At 34.9% G+C, this 17,588-nt stretch overlaps 1 protein-coding gene across 3 annotated transcripts; it reads left to right on the top strand.

The window, feature by feature from the left end:
- Window positions 1-87: 87 nt before the first annotated feature.
- Window positions 88-16,776, top strand: CENPK (centromere protein K). Of its 3 annotated transcripts, none has more exons than XM_045571596.1 (10): window positions 88-141; window positions 3,313-3,459; window positions 5,751-5,807; window positions 6,415-6,487; window positions 7,169-7,215; window positions 11,490-11,572; window positions 11,665-11,757; window positions 12,089-12,215; window positions 14,045-14,098; window positions 16,071-16,776. In XM_045571596.1, the coding sequence occupies exons 2-10, from the start codon at window positions 3,352-3,354 to the stop codon at window positions 16,227-16,229; spliced, it is 801 nt and encodes a 266-aa protein (XP_045427552.1). In that variant the 5' UTR covers window positions 88-141; window positions 3,313-3,351; the 3' UTR covers window positions 16,230-16,776. The 3 variants fall into 3 exon arrangements, with proteins under 3 accessions (XP_045427552.1, XP_045427553.1, XP_036265673.1); XM_036409780.2 differs by lacking the exon at window positions 88-141 and adding an exon at window positions 671-814; XM_045571597.1 differs by lacking the exons at window positions 88-141; window positions 14,045-14,098 and adding an exon at window positions 670-814.
- Window positions 16,777-17,588: the final 812 nt, after the last annotated feature.

Genomic DNA, 17,588 nt, shown 5'->3' with positions numbered 1-17,588 from the left:
CAATCCCGAGGCAGCGCAGCCGGCGCGTCAGCAGCCGAGGGAGGCTCGGGATTGGCTGGGGTGGAGCCAATCAGCAGGCAGCGCGCGCGGATCGGGGCGCAGGCTTGTTGACAGCTGGAGGCGGCGGCGGCGGTGGCTGCGGTAAGAAAAGGGCCGGGGCGATCGCGCCCGCCGGGGCTGGATGGCTGCGGCCGGGAGAGGGGGACCCTGACCTCCGGGAACCCGGGGAGCCCCGCGGGGCCGTGAGTCCCGCTCTTCGGTTCTAGAACCCCGCGGGTTAAGGAGAATGACGGAGCGGATGGGAGTTGGAACGGGTTCCCTGGGCTCCCTCAAGTGCTCCAAACAGGTCTTCTCCCCAAAGTTTGATTCCTCCTCCCCCTAGTTTCTTGATTCCTCCTCCCCCTCTCCCCCCATACGCTCTGAAGAAGGGGGTGAGCGCTTGCTACTGTTTTCTGGGGAGAGACCCAGCCATGCCTGAGTGGCCCCTGGCTGGCGTGACCACCCACTCTTCTGCTTTCACCCTGGTCTAGGCTTCCATTTCTTAGTGGCCTTCTGGACTTCAGCTCTCTTCATGAACAAAAAAGGAAAGAAATGTCCCATGGTTAAAGACAAGCACCTAACAGGACATGTACCATCTTAATCCTTTGTTTTTCAATCCATTAAGTACAACTTGTCAAAATGACCTCCCTAAATCACTGCTTTCAAAAACCTGCTTAATAGCCTCCTGCTTAACTACTCAATTTCACACTAGGTGAATCTCTTCTTTACTTTTGCTTTGATGTGGACCCCAGATACAGGAAAGGAACTGCCGGTAGTAAGTACTTCCCAAGGGTTTTTGTTTGTTTTGTTTTTCATTTTAAAGACTCCCTTTATTTGGCCTATTCTGCCTAGCTAGTCTGATTTCTTCTCTGCCTTCTGCTCTAATCAGATCACTGTTTTGTGTCTCTCACAAGTTTGCCATGCTCATCTTTGCCTTCCAGTCTTATGTTTTTATGCCTTGAAAGCATCTCCACACCGCATCTAGCTTTCACCTTTACTGCTTCTCATCGGTTAAACCCATGGCAAAAATAATGAGGATAAGACTGATAATGACAAAGGTAGGGAGCTGGTACTGTGTACTCAGCACTGTACTAAGCCCTTTATTTTTCTAGGTACGTAGATTTCTCTGCTCTTCTCTAGCCTGAATTCTGAAAGCATTTACGTACAATCTGTATTGTGTAACTTACCTAATCATAGCACTCCTTGCTATCTGAAATCCTATCCATTTGTTTATATTGTCTCTCCTCAGTAAAAATGGAAACTCCATGAAGACAGAGACTTTTTCACCTACACAGCTATTGCCACATTAAGGGCATATCTGTTGGAAATGATTACAGTTTTGAATTGTATGGGTGCTTTCTGTATTTTATGTATATTAGTCTTTTTCCAATATTAGTATGAATTTTTTAAATTTAGTAGTAGGTGTTTTAGGTTTGTATAGGGATGGTATCCCCATTTAACCAGTATTGTTTATCAATAAATAATTCAGAATTAGGATACTGAGGACGTTGGAAGAATTTCCAGAAAGATAGATTTAAGGATACAAAATGTAGGAAAGGGCTAGAGTTAAATCTTTAGTTGTTTTTATTTATTGTTTTTATATACCTCATTGTATTCTAATACTACATTGAGCTGCCAATCCAGCTAATTTGTTGAATATCTATCCACAGGCTCAAGCACACACAGTTTCACATTGCTTTTGCATTCTGATAATGTATTGCATTGCTTAGTAGTCTACAATGTGGGGAAAGATCAGTTTACACTTAGTTTCTAAATTAAGGCATATTTAAAACATATTTTTTACTTTTTGCTTAAAAATATTCTAACATTGTTAGTGACTATGGTTTTGTGAACTTAACTATGTCTTTTGTGTATAGCAAGGAAGATATTTAGTGAAAACATTTTTGGATATGGCACAAGTTATTTAACCAGTTTTCTACTAATTGATACTCAGATTGCTAATAGTAATGTTGATAGCTGATATTGATATACTTCTTTATATGCTGCGTACAGTTTTAAGAGCTTTACATATATTAATACATTTAATTGTAACAACAACCCTAGGGTATAAGTAATATTATCTTCATTTTAAAGATAAGGAAACTGATGCACAGTCAGTTTAAGTGTCTTGCCCAAGGTCAACAGCTAGTAAGTATTGAAGCTAGGTTTTAGACCTAGACAATCTGTTGAGTTACACTTATAAATTTTTTTTTATGAATAATGCTGTAGTAAGCATACCCATGTAGACTTGTGCAAATATAGGGTGTCCCCAAAAATGTATACACACTTTTTAAAAATATACAAACTTTTATTGACTTCAGACAGAGAGAGAGGGATAGGAAGATCAGTGATGAGGGAATCATTGATCAGCTGTCTCTTGCACACCCCTCACTGGGGATCAAGCCTTAATCTGGGCATATCTCTGACTGGGGATTGAGCAGTGACCTGGTTCATAGGTTGATGCTCAACCGCTGAGCCACGCTGGCCAGGCCAAAACTGAATTCTTAATCTTGCTTAATTTTTTTCTTCCATCATCTTCCCCATCTCAGTAATTGGCAACTCCATCTTTCCAAACCTGTTTAGTAATAATTGACTCCTCTCTTTATTTGACAATCCTATGTAAGCTGTTAGGAAATCCTATTGGCTCCATCTCAAAAATATATTCAGAATTAGACATTTGGTACTACCTCAATATTAATCCTGGTCCACATCTTCCTTGGATTATTGCAATAGCTTTCTAATAGGCTGTCCTGCTTCTGTCCTTACTTGGCTGTAATTAACCAGAGTTATACTGTTAAAATGTTACTTAAATCATGTCATTCCTCTTTAATCACTTACTTCCAGCCTAAGTCCTTAAAATGGCCTAAAGCCCACATGATGGTATCATCTCTCTGACCTCATCTTGTGTTCTCTATCTCACATCTCCTGCTCTAGTCACGTCATTCCCGGTTCTCAATTATTTCCTTTCTGTTTTTGCTCAGTTCTCAATTTCTCAGTAACTTCAGATGGCCTCCTTATGTAAAATTACATTGCCCTTTCCCCAGCACTCGCTATATTTCTTCCCTGCTTTGCTTTTCTTCATTGCACTTATAAATCATTTTATGTACTATAGTATGATTTTTAACATTTTTAGGCTTGTTTTTGCTTTTCTTAGCTAGAATGTAGGCACCATCATAGGAGGGATTTTTATCTATTTTGCTCACTGTTACACTTTTAGCTCCTAGGTGAGTATCAGGCAAGTAATAGGTGTTCAACAAATATTTTTTACTTTAGGTTTTCTTATAAGGCTAAGGAAATCACAAGGCAATATCAATGAGTAACCAAGATCTAGATCCAGATAGTACTACAGATGAAGATGTTACAGCTGCTAAGGAAGAACTTATTAAAAAATGTGAAGAAATGTGGAAAGATCTCCAAGAAGTAAGTATCAAGAGATTAAAGTGATATATCAATTAATTACTATACGATTTAATTCTGTTTCAATAATAGACTTGAGAAAGAAATAATTCAGCTGGTTCCTGAAAGTCATTATATTGAACGAGAAATATTTATGTAAGTTTTAGACCTATAATATTCATCTAGTTTATACTAGATGAACTGTAGAAAGAGAAAAAAATTACAGCAATCCCTACTACCCTCAAGGAGATTATCATCTAATGGAGGCAATAACCATTATATTAGAAGTATTGTGGTAGAAATACAAATAATGTACTTAGGAGGAGTCCTAAACCTAGACTGAAGGGGCCAAGGATAGTGTCCTAAAAGAGTGACTGAATTCAGTTCTAAAGGATTAATAGGAGTTAGCCTGTGAAATTGGGAGAGGTATACAAAGTAGAAGGAACGAAATATATAAACGTTGAAAGAGTTACTAGTAGAGAGCTCCATGTAGAATATTATGATTTATGTAAATTAGGAAAAGAGGACTTGTGAAGTGAGACTGGAGAGGTAATTAAGAGCAAGAACATGACCAGTTTTGTTGAGCGTATACTGTGGGGAGCCATGAAAGGGTTATAAATACGAAGTGACATGATGAGATAATGTAGTTTGAGAAAATTACTCTGGTGGTTTTGAAGAAAAGTGAGACTACAGGTAGAAAGAGCATTTAGGAGGCTGTAGTAGTAGTCCTGGTAAGAAGTACTGAAGGGCTAAATCCTGTCATTGCAAAAAGAAGAATGGATTCAAAGGATATTAAGGGGGTAGGACCAAAAGGACTTGGAGGTTAATTGTTGTGAAGTGGGGGGGTGAGGGGTTATGAATAGTTTCCAGTTCCTGGCTTGGGCCATTGGATGATTGGTGGAGTTATTTCCTGAGATAGAGAAATTAGAAGTTAGAGGACACCCAATTCTGGAGTTTGAGTAAAAGTATGAGTTACTTTAGAAAATGTTATTTTTGAAATATATATATTTTTTGAGTTCATGAGACAGAGTCACTTTTGGTACACTACAGTATTTTGGTAAAAATTTAGTAATAATTGACTCCTCTTTATTTGACACTACTAGTATATGTAAGCTGTTAGGAAATCCTATTGGCTCCATCTTAAAAATATATTCCGAATTAGACATTTGGTGTGGCCTCAATATTAATCCTGGTCCACATCTTGCTTGGATTATTGCAATAGTTTTCTAATAGGCTTTCCTATTTCTATTTCCTATTTCTACTTGAAATAACAAATGATAGTGTATCATAGTATATGATGCAGGCCACAGTCATTTTTTTCACATTTTATTCTTCACAGTAAATTTTTAGTTGGAAATTAAGAGAGCACATAATTTTGTTAACTATCCTGTAATCTAATACCCACCTTACCTTCTCCCACCTCCATATACATTCTATCCTTAATTTCAAATGCATAAAAGAAGCTACAAAACTGTTATTCTCTAGAGCATTTGAGATTTTGCTCCATGGCCTATGTCATTATTTGGCTCAACTAAACTCATATTTTAAAAAAAGATGTTGTTGCCCTAGTTGGTTTGGCTCAGTGGATAGAGTTTTGGCCTGCAGACTGAAAGGTCCTAGGTTTGATTCTGATCAAGGGCACATACCCAGGTAGCAGGCCTGATGGATTGTAGGCTCAATCCCCAGTTAAGGGGTGGGCAGCAGGCAGCCAGTCAATGATTCTCTCTCATCATTGATGTTTCTCTCTCTTCCTCTTTCTTCCTCTCTGAAATCAATAAACATATTTAAAAAAAAAAAAGATATTGTAAATAGAAATAAGCACAAATAAAATTTAAATTAATCATAATTTTGTTCAGATATAATTGCTATTAACAGTTGTGGGTTTTTTTTAATGGCACAGATAAAAATGTCTCTTAAAGGCTTTATTTTCTTGTAATCGTAACTGTCTTCTTACTGCTTTTGTTATTTTCCTATAGTGATTTCTCTTGTTCCCCATTTTTCCATTATCTAGCTTCTAGCTCACCTAGTTTTCGCTTTCATTCTTTTTTCCTTATTTCCCATATTAATTTTTAAAGCTCTGTATAGAGTCTAGTATACTCTTTTAATGTATTCATCTTGGGACCAATTTGGCTGCCTTCCTTACTTTCTTGCTTAGAAAGTGAGGAATTGAAAACAATTTGTTGTTTTATATCAGGTAATTATGTATTGTTTTAAAATAATATGACATTGACTGGTATAAAAGGGGAGGGAAAGGAAATTTGCGGTTATAGTGTGACTTGTTTTTTTCTTTTTTTCTTTTTACTTTTTAAATCAAGTATCAGAATAAATTATCACTTATTGGAACCGAGACACTCACTGATTCAAATGCTCAGGTATGAAACCTTCTTTTCTTTGGAATTCATTGTTTTGGATAAGAAGTTTATCTGTCAAGTGTGTTTAATCACTTGGATAATTCTCTACCCTTTCTGATTTAAGAGAAGTATTTTAAAAACTATCTTAAATAAGCTATTATAAATAAACTAGTGGCCCGTTGCACAAAATTTATGCATATTAAAAGGGAATTAATTAGAGGAAATAATTTAATATTGCTATTTGCCCTTTCTCTATAATAGAAGTATCACATGTGAAAGAAAATTAGTAAAACGTGTATAAAAATCTCCCTCTCGCATCGCAGGAATTTAGGGAATAAACTTAATGTAGTTAGATTCTTTTGTTTTAGATTGAGTGGTGAAGTAGAATTGATCATTTTTTAATACAATATCACTAATATAACTGGCAATTTCTGAGCTATAAATTGGTTTAAAGCAGAATTCTGTTTGGAGTGATAATTTTTTTTATAATTTAGGTAGATATTATGTTAGCCATTTATGTTAAGACCTTGTATTAATGTATAAAGAATCTCTACACATTCATCATGAATAGCTATGAATATTATACAAGAAATGATTTTGTTTTATTCTCTTGTTCTTTTTTTTATAGCTATCATTATTAATTATGCAAGTGAAATGTTTAACTGCTGAACTCAGTCAATGGCAGAAAGAAATTCCTGAAAGTAAGATTCTTATTTTTAGGTTTATATTTTTGTAAACAAAGTAATGGCAAATTAATGATCCCTAGCCCAGCCGGTGTAGCTCAGTGGTTGAGCGTAGACCTATGAACCAGGAGGTTATGGTTCAATTCCTGGTCAGGACACATGCCTGGGTTGTGGGCTCGATCCCCCGTGGGAGGCATGCAGGAGGCAGTCCATCAATGATTCTCTCCCATCATTGATGTTTCTATCTCTCTGGCTTTCCCTTCCTCTCTGAAATCAATCAATATATATTTTTTTAAAAAGATAATAACTATCTGGTATGATCCCATTCTTATAAAACCAGCATTGACAATATTACTAACTCCTACATGTATATGTACAGATAAATGTGTATATGTATACATGAATAGGATCCTATGCACAGAAGGAATGCACTAGAGGTTGTTAATTTTAAATTTTAATGATTGTGGAAACAAAACAAGAAAAGAAAAAGCCACTGAAAACAAAAAGCGTGATAGCACATTGATCTAAAATAATATATATATGTAAAGCTGCTAAATAAGAATGATTTCATAAACTTACATATTTCATAAGAAGTTCTGTAACATTAAATGGAAAGGAAAAGGGGTATCTGAGAAACCACAAAGTCAAATTCTTGACTTTTGAGAGTTAACTAAGCATATGTTAATTTTGTTTCTATAGTACTTCCACTAAATGAAGAGGTTCTGGTAACATTAGGAAAAGAAGAGGTAAGTCACTGAAGGAATTTTTAGTAACCCTACTGTAAATGTTTTAGATAAGTTCATGCCATAAGGAATAGGATAAAGACTCTTTAAAACCATATTTTCTATTTTGACATTAATTATGCTTTTGAAGAGAATATTTTATAATTTTTGGACCTCTGATTTTTATTACTGTTATTTAAAAAAAATTTTTAAAATTACAGTTGACATACAATGTTATATTACTTTCAGGTATACAACTTGGTGATTAGACCTTTATATAACTTTCGAAGTGATCATTTTCCATTGTATATGTACCAGTTCTTCTTTATTCATTTGTCTATTGATGGACATTTAAGTTGCTTCCATATCTTGGTTATCGTAAATAATGCTGCAGTGAATAGACAGATGCATATGTCTTTTGGGTTTCTTTGGATAAATCACCCGAAGTGGAATTACTGGGTCCTTCTTTGTCTCTTGCTATACCTTTGTTTTAAAGTATGTTTTTGTCTGGTATAAGTATTGCTATGGCAAGCTTTTTTTCTTCTTTCCCCCCCCCATGAAATATTTGTTTTATACCTTTGTGTGATTTTCAGTCTGAAGTGAGACTTGTAGGCAGCATATGTACGGGTCTTTTCTCTTATCCATTCAACCATCCTGTGTCTTTTGATTGGAGCATTTTATCCGTTTGTATTTAAAGTAATTTAAAGATAGATGTTTATTGACATTTTATTATTCTTATTTTTTTAATCTTTTTTTGAAAGAAGACCCTTTAACATTTTTTATAAACTGGCTTGGTGGTGATGAACTGCTTTATGTTTTTCTTGTCAGGGGAGCTCTTTATTTGTTCTTTCATTCTAAATGATAGCCTTGCTGGGTAGAGTAATCTTGGTTGTAGGTCCTTGCTTTTCATCACTTTAAATATTTCATGCCACTCCCTTCTGGCCTGCAAAGTTTCCATTGAAAAATCAGTTTTATGGGAGCTCCCTTTTAGGTAAGTAACAGCTTTACTCTTGCTGCTTTTAAGATTTTCTTTGTATTTAACCTGTTGCATTTTAATTATAATGTGTCTTGGTGTGGGCCTCTTTGGTTTCATCTTGTTTGAAACCATCTGCGATTCCTAGATTTATCTATTTCCTTTGCCAAGTTAGAAAAGTTTTTCAAGTTCATTTTTATAAAGTTTCAATCTCTTTAGTAAAGTACTCCTTTTGTTCATGGATTTTATTTTTGAGTTTATTAATCTTCATATCTGTATTTTCTTATAACTCATTGAGGGTTTTTTTCAGAACTGTAATCTTGGATTCTCTGTTACTTAAGTTACATATTTCTATGTCTTTATGTTTATTTTCTGGAGATACTTTATTTTATTTCTGAGCTGCTCTGTTATCTTGGTTATTCATGGTGGATTCCTTCTCTACTGAGGTGTCTGTATGTGAGTGGCATTTCTCTAATAAATTGATAAGAAGTTTTTCTATTGTTTTTTAGTAGTTTGCATTGAAGCACAAGCTGTTTAGTCTCCTGCACTGCTCTGCAGGGTGATGGGAATGTCCTGTGTTCCCTGGGAAGGTGGGCATCTCTTCTGTGTTCAGGTTGCCTCAGTCTCACAGGCCAGACCCAGTGGGGAATGTGGTGGGCAGTGTGCTCTCAATCTGAAATCCCAGTGCTGTCCACTGTGGCCACAGGCAGCTGTGATGGATGGGGGTGGTGTGAGCGAGGGGAAGCTGGCAGCTGCCTTTGTTGCTTTGTTCTCCCAGGACTGGTGACTGGCAAACCTCAGTGGTCTCCCCTCTGTGTCTTCATCCAATCCTGGGTTAATCACAGACCGTGCCTCTCCTCCCTACCCAGGTCACTGGGTTCAGTCACGGTGCAGACTAACAGTTCCTTCAGGAATGCTCACTGCATGGCTCTGCTCCTCCCTGCTGAGGGGAGCACCAGTGCTCACCTGATTCTGCCCCTCTGTAGGCTGAGCCTCACAGGGAATTCTGGGCTACGAGATCCAGGCTGCGTCCTTGGCACTATCTCAGCTCTTCTCCCTCCCCATCTCCCCCGTTTTCTTCTACTTGCCCCCCTTCAGTTGTTTCAACACTTGGATCTGTCCAGATGTGTTTGCTGAGCAGGAAATCCTTTGTTGAATTATAACTATTCAAATTGTTGAAACCTCAAGGGACCTCTGATGCCACCATTCCTTTGACCACAAAGTCCACTTCTGAGCCAACTGCCAGGGTTTTCCCCAAGACCACTCTTAGATTCTGTGATTAGCTAGACAGGCTCACAGCATTCAGAAGAGCAATTCTAGTCATGGTTGCGTTTATTATAGTGAGAGGACACAGACTGAAATGAGCGAAGGGAAAAGGCACGTGGGCCAAGCTTATAGCTGTTCTTTCCCAGTGGATGTGTTTGCTTCTCCCTGCAACTATGTGTGACAACTTGGTCAAAATGTGGTTCAACGGGGAAGTTCGCCTGGCCAGTGTTGCTCAGTGGTAGAACATCAGCTCATGAACAAAGCAGTGGCACATGCCAGGTTGCCAGCTTGATCCCCAGTAAGGGGTGTGCAGGTGGCAGCCAATCAAAGTTTTTCTCTCATCGATGTCCCTATCTTACTATCCATCTCCCCTCCTCTCTCTCTAAAATCTATAAAAACATTTTTTTTTTTCAAATAAAAAAGCCAGGCAAATGCATTTTAGCATTTGTTGTCCATGGTCTTTATCAGGAGTCCCATCACTATGCATGCTGGGCCTCCGTGACTGACTTCAGCTACGCAGACTCCAAGTTCCAGAACATTTCCCAGGAATGACATAGAACAAACTGTGTAATCAAACTGGTACTAACTGGCCCAAGGCCCCGGGCATACGCAAAACACTCGCAATAGGCAGAACATTCCAGTGGCTCACAGCTTCTCTTCCAGGAATCCTCCAGAAGCCAGTCCTAAAGAAAAGCTTTTCTTGGTAATGTGCAGAGTTTGTGCAACGTTGGCCTGCTGAGTTAACCCTCTCACTGAAACTTGTCTTTTTACTCTCTTAACGGTATCTTTTGAAGAGCATAAGCTCATAATTGGATTAATTCTATTTTATCAACTTTTAAAATTTGGGCTCAAATATAGGAAATATTTGTCCAATTTAAGGTCACAAAGATTTTCATGTATGTTTTCTTTTAGAAATTTTAAAGTTGTAGAATTCACATTTAGATTTATAATCCATTTTGAAATAATGTTTATACATGAAATGAGTTGTTGATAAAGGTTTATTTTTTGCATATAGATACAAATTGTTCCAACACAAATTGTTGAAAGAACTGTTTTGACTTTTCTTTTACTGAAATTTAATTGCCATGTATGAGTGGATCTGCTTTTAGATTCTTTATTTGTTCTCCATTCTGGGCTTTGGATGTGTTTCTTTCTTGGTTCAGTGTTTCTATTATATCTTAATCCAATACCACATTGTTTTACTTACTGGAGCTTTGTAATAAGTCTTGAAAACAAATAGTATGAGTTATCTAACTTTGTTGTTTTTTACCAGAATTGTTTTATATTTTCATATAGAGTTGGCTTGTCATTCTATCCCATAAAAAACTTACTGGAGTTTTGATTGAGGTTGCCCTAAATCTATTTATTTACTTTTGAAAATATGTTTTATTGATTTTAGAAAGAGAGATGGGGAGAGAGAGAGACACATCATTGTGAGAGAAACATCTATCTGTTGCCTCCTATATGCACCCTGACCAGAACTTAACCTGAAACCTGGGCATGTGCCCTGAATGGAAATTGAACAGGAGACCTTTTGGTGCATGATACAATGCCCAACCAAGCCACACCAGCCAGGGCTAGACTTACTTTTTTCCATAGAACTTACCACTCACTGGAATTACATATTTGTTTGTTTGTCTGGATTCCCCTTTTTGTTCCGTTCACCTTTGCATCCCTGACTCCCTTCAACAATGCCTGATAGTCAATTAGTATTTGTTGAACGAATAATAGTTGTATTTACTTGTGTTTGTTTTTGTATAGTCTCCTTAAGAAGAGACCTAATTTACATGGTTACTGAAAACTCACCCTTAAGTTGCCTTTCAATATGTAATGTATTGCTCAAAAACCCCATCTTATATTTTTGAATTTGACAATGGAATATTACAGAGAACTTAGCACCTGCTCTATATGTCCATTTTAAAGACTTTCTGCTCAGCTTTTTTGCTGCAAATTTCTGAGTATAAATTTTAGAATTAAACATAAATTTTACTATTATTCAGAAATATAACTAGTTGTGTGATTAAATAATAAGCAATTAATATGAATTATTTTGTTCTAGTTCCAAAAATTGAGACATGATCTTGAATTGGTACTATCTACTGTTCAGTCAAAGAATGAAAAGTTAAAGGAAGACTTGGAAAGGTATATTTGTAATTGCTATTAGTCATTGATATGTTGAATTGGCATTGATGTTTTATTTGGCTGCTGTTCGTTTTATTTTTCTGTGTTGAAAGGGAGCAACAATGGTTGGATGAACAGCAACAGATATTTGAATCTCTCATTGTACTACACAATGAATTGAAGCATCAGACTGTGACAGAATCAAGGTATTATTTTTGTGTCCTATGTTTTTAAGTTAGGAGAAAGTATTTTCTTTCTTTTTTTTTTTTAATATGAAAAGGGGTAAATTTTACCAAAAAAATGTGAGTCTTATCCCAGCTTTTGATTTATATTATTACATGATCTTTTATGAATAACTTGACTTTTAGTTTCCCTATATATTAAATAGAGAATATTACTTTCGTAAAACTAGTAAAATTTGGTTTGAGCAAGTAAAATTTGAACTGAGTTCTTGATCAACCTTGTGAGTAACCAGTTATATACACTTATGTATCTTGTTAGTGAACTATTTCTCTTCATTATTTTAAAATCTATTAGAACCTTTAAAGAGCTGAAAACTAAACTACATGATGTAAAAGAATATAAGGAGAAACTATTGGTTACCTTGAGTGAGTTTTTAGAAGACCACTTTCCTCTGCCTGATAGAAACGTTAAAAAGAAAAGGGTAAGTTTTAAAGAAAACATTCATGTGGATATGCATGTATGCAATTGTTTCCGATAGGATCAAATATAAATTTCTGATAAATATTTGCATGTTTTTTATACATTTCAAAGACACATACACATAGACAGATGTAGAGAAATAGTTCCTCATTACATTAACAATTTATTGAAAAATTAGAAGCAACCTTGTTCAACAATACGAGGAGTTAAATATATATTTTTATATTGTATCCATATGATGGGGAAAGTGCAGCTTTGAAAAACTTATTGAGCCCTGGTCCAGTGGCTCAGTTGGTTGGAGAGTTGTCCTGTACACCAAAAGGTAGTGGGCTCGATTCCCACTCAGGACACATACCCAAGTTGCAGGTTCGATCCCTGGTGGGGCACTAGCAGGGAACAACTGATCCATGTTTCTCTCTCACATCAATGTTTCTCTTTCTCCTCCCTTCCTCTCTCTTAAAAAAAAAATCAATAAAAACATATTTTTAAAAAATGTATTGAATACTATCAAAGGAATAAATTAAATGCTCACAATTTATTGTTAAATGAGTAAAAATAGATGATTAAATTGTATGTCTAATTTATATCAAAAGATGTAATAGTGCTTATGTGTAGGGGCTAGGATCGTAGGAGAGATTTTTCATTTTTACTGTTTTGAATATTTTCCATGAACACGTGTAACTTTTAAAATGGTAAGCATTATTTGAAATCTGTTTATGTGCCCTGGCCAGCATTGCTCTGTGGTTAAAGTGTCATCATTCTCCACCACACTGGAGGGTGTCAGGCTTGATTCTTGGTCAAGGGCCCATACCTGAGTTTAAGGTTTGATCCCGGCCCCCTGTCAGGGTGCGTGTAGGAGACAACCAATAGATGTGTGTCTCTCTCACATCGATGTTTCGCTCTCTTTCTCCCTTTCCCTTCCTGTCCAATGTCTTTAAAAATCAAAGAAAAAAAAATCCTTGAGTGAATATTCAAAATATAAATATGACAGTATGTTCAAATAGAGGTTAATAGGATGAAATAGATGTCCAAAAGCTAATGCAATCTTATACGTAATGAATAGGATTCCAGCATCTATAACTATGGAAATGAATCTTCTTTTGGTGTTCAAATCACACCAATATCATTTTGGAGATTGGATTTAAAAAAAAAAAAAAGGCAAATTAGACCACATTTGAAGAACAACCATAAATACTGAAGGGCTACAAGGCTACGGCTTATTAAAAATAATTGAAGGAACTAATAATGATTAATATGGAAAAGACATGAGATGCATAATTGCTGGCTTCAAATGTTTAAGGAACTCTTGCATAGAATTGGAAAAGATTCTCTGTCATTTCAAGGATAAAGAACCAGTTAGTTAACATTACGGACTGTCGAGAACTGTAGAAAGATGAGCAAACAAGGCTCCCTAGGAAGCAAGTTTTCTGTCCTGAAGCTGTATAAATACAGTCTGCAGTGTCATTTGTTTGGGTTATTTTGATTGGGAGATTCAAACACTACACTTTTATATATGTAAGTATAAAATATATATAATATAGCATCCATTTTATATTTATAGATAGTCTGAATTGTATCTTCTAGTAATCGCAAACGATTTCACTGTCTTAGAGGTTGTTCCAACTTTTTTTAATGAAAACGATTGTTAGTACAAGCAGGTTGTTTATATTCAGAATTCTTTTTAAATCACTTAATATAAGTGTTTGGTTTTAGTATACCTTGCATCATTGCAATTAAGAAGTATTAATTTTTTGTAATAAGTATAGTTTAATATTCTGCCATTGGCAGAATCATAATGTTAATTCTTTGTTATTCATGTTTCTCTCAAAGAAAAATACTCAAGAATCAACTATACAGCTGATAACATTACATGAAATGTTAGAGGTAAGTGTTTTGTGTAGTTATTTTGTCTTGAAGATGTCTCTTAAGTAGTGATTTGTGAATAATTTTTCATAGGCTTAAGAAAGAAAAAATACTGCTTTAGTTCTTAAAGTAAACACCAATTTTTATTAGATATACTTATGTTAATTTATCTTAGGTATAAAATTAGTTTGTGTTTTCTATATAACATTAGAAAGAATAGTGTCATTTTTTGAAAGAACATGAAATTAGAGCCTAACTCTTAATCATATTTCAAGATTATTACTTCAAGAAAATTTTATAATATTATTTAATATTTAATATTATTTAATATTTACACAATGAAACCTTATGCTGTCACTTTATATCTTTAGTTAGCAACTCTCCATTCTATTGAAAATACAGTGCACAGTGAGTTTAAGGATTCTTTCAACAAAATTGTAGAAATCCATGCATAATATTTCCTTAATTAACATCAGCCTCTTTTTTTCATAATGTGAGTACTAAGTAATTTCAAATAATTATAGAATTGGTAAAGAAATATCTTTTTCTGCTTAACATTTACCTTTTCTTTTATAAATAACTTCAACTTTTTATTTTATTATTTTAAAAAAGTATTTTAATTTGTTTCAGAGAGGAAGGGAGAGGGAAAAAGAGATAAAAGCATCAGTGATGAGAGAGAATCATTGATCAGCTGCCTTCTGCACACCCCACACTGGGGATCGAGCTCACAACCCAGGCATATGCTCTGACTGGTATTTGAACCGTGTCCTCATGATTCGTAGGTCGGCACTCAACCACTGAGCCATGCCATCCGGGCTCTTTGACATTTTAAGGAAATGCTTTTGAACGTCATCCACTTATCAAGTATGTTAAATATTTGAGAAATCTTGGTCTCACAATCCATTGCGAATTAGGCAGAAAGGAAGGTAAAAAGTCTGTGAAGAGGGAGATATTTAACAATTAGTGTTTCTTTTTCTTTATTTTATATATATATGCTTTTTTATTGATTTCATAGAGGAAGCGAGAGATAGAAACCAAGCCTGCAACCCAGGCATGTGCCCTTGAATCAAACCTGAGACCCTTCGGTCCACAGGCCGACACTGTATCCACTGAGCTAATTACGGCTATTGTGTCCTTTTAAATTAATTATCAAGTTAAGGAGAAAGAGTGATATCATTAAATTTGTTTCATTGTAATTTTATGAATTGGATACTCAAGTCTCTATTTTTATCCAGTTATATAGTTTTGATGACTCAAGATATCTTAATATATTAATAGATAATTATGCTCTGAAAGCAAAAGGCAAAAAAGAAAACAAAGCAAAATACAAATATTTATTAGATTTGTATGTTATATCAAATTATATTAGGATATCTTAATATATTTCTAATTCCAGTTTATACTAAAACTAACCACTGTTTTTATGGATGACTTAACTTTTTTTAAAAAACAAAAGTTGTCATATATGTGGCTGATATTAGCAGTGATTAACTGGGTAAACATATGTAATTTTCCAATAGTATACTCTGAGATCTCATCTAAAATTTAGAATTAAAAACAATTTTTTGTCTCCAACTTACATTATCAATGATAAAAATAAATAGTATATGAACTGGAATTTAGCGAAAAACAAAACAATATACATGTTCATGTTAAAGTTGAATTTTTATCATTTAATTACTTCTGGCAACTACTAGAATTAGAAATAAGTATGTTAAAATAAGTAATTGCTTTGAAATAGGAATAATATTTAATTCTATTATCATCATACTTAAGTGAGATCAAAAGATTTTTGCCCCTTACAATATGTACTTGAAATAGCTAAAGTTAATGATAAATGAAAATTTTATTTCAATAATTGAGATACTGATATTATTATGAAATGTGATTGAGATGAGAATTTTATAGTTTTACTTTATTGCTATGGCACTTAATATTTGTATAAATGATACATTTTCTTTTCCACATTCCTTAAAATAACATATTTTCCTAGATTCTTTTAAATAGATTATTTGATGTTCCGCATGATCCATATGTCAAAATCAGTGATTCTTTTTGGCCACCTTATATTGAGCTGCTCCTGCGTAATGGAATTGCCTTGAGACACCCAGAAGATCCAAACCGAATAAGACTGGAAGCTTTCCATCAGTAAAGTATGCTCTGTTTTTCACAAGTACTTACAGAATCTTGTCATTCAAGAATAAATGGAAACACTGAGTGTTACTTGGATAAAGAAAATCATATGCACATCAAAGCATGTAGTTCATATTCCTTCTATCCTTAAAATGACACGTGCTGCCATTTAAACTATTTGCTTAAAAAGGGTCCTTTCACATTCAGCTCTGTGCTTTGGTGTGTTCAAGTTGATTGACAAAGATACAAATAAAAATATTCTAGACTTCATTATAAAACATTTAATGTACCTCTTGCAGCAATATTTGGAAAAGTCTTTGTTAATTTATGATATTGCTTAAGTCATAATTTTAAAAAAATTTTATGACAGTTTCTTTTATTCATTTTGAGTTCTGTTTGTTGCTTAACTCCATTAAATTTAGGAATAATAATGAAAAGGCCATTTAGTATGCAGATGGTTTTAAAATTGACTTTGTATCTAATGTAGAAGGAAGCATAATTTAAAAGTATTTAGTAAATATGCCCATACATACTGCCTTATTTCTAGATTTGTTAAAAATTGAAATGTAAAAAAAAAAAATGGATGAAAGTAGAAAACTTTTTAAATGTGTATCACATATCAAATGATATATATTAAACCATTCTTCTGTTCGTTATTACTAACAAAATTGTGTTAATAAAATTTTGTTTATCTTTATGACTTTTCTGTAAATAAAATTCTCTTATATTTAGCTTTTGGTGATGTGGCATGATATTTTTATAAAATAAAGACACTATTTGATAGGTAGATAAATGAAGATAATATAGGGCTCATTCAGTATTGTATGCAAGCTAAACTATAAAATTCAAAACTCATTCGCTTTTGTTACTAAATGGGTTCACTTGCCAAAACACATCACAGCCCAATAAGACATGCACAGGAGTTTGCAGCAAAAAAAAGTAAGGGTTAATTAGTTCAGGAAGCAGCCCGGAGTCACAGGTGAGCTAGTGCTCAAAGATCCGACTAATCAATGGTTATTAATCGTATGACTAAGGGAGTTAGGGTCATAGTCTCTACTGACTGATACTAGGGTAGGGAGAAGTTGACCAGTGCATCTAGTCTTGACTGTCAAAAATGGCATCGCTTCATCTGGTTTCGCCACTTCTCTGGGTCTGGAGCTGAAACAGCTGAGGCCTAGATGTTATCTCTAGTTTGATGTAACTGTCTCTGTGGCCTACGGACTCGAGATTTTGTTCCTAAGATTCTTTGATACAAACTAGAACCTCTTCTCCTGAGAGCTTATTGATTAAGGGAGTAGACATGGTAGGGAGGAGGAAGCAGGGTGTTGGGCGGGTCCAGTTTAAGTAAAAGAAAAAAGAAAAGAAAGAAAGAATGTGT

The sequence above is a fragment of the Pipistrellus kuhlii genome, unplaced genomic scaffold (assembly GCF_014108245.1).
Source record: "Pipistrellus kuhlii isolate mPipKuh1 unplaced genomic scaffold, mPipKuh1.p scaffold_m20_p_4, whole genome shotgun sequence".
Lineage (NCBI taxonomy): Eukaryota > Metazoa > Chordata > Mammalia > Chiroptera > Vespertilionidae > Pipistrellus > Pipistrellus kuhlii.
Note: the sequence above shows the minus strand (reverse complement) of the source record. Positions and strands in the feature narration are given on the sequence as shown.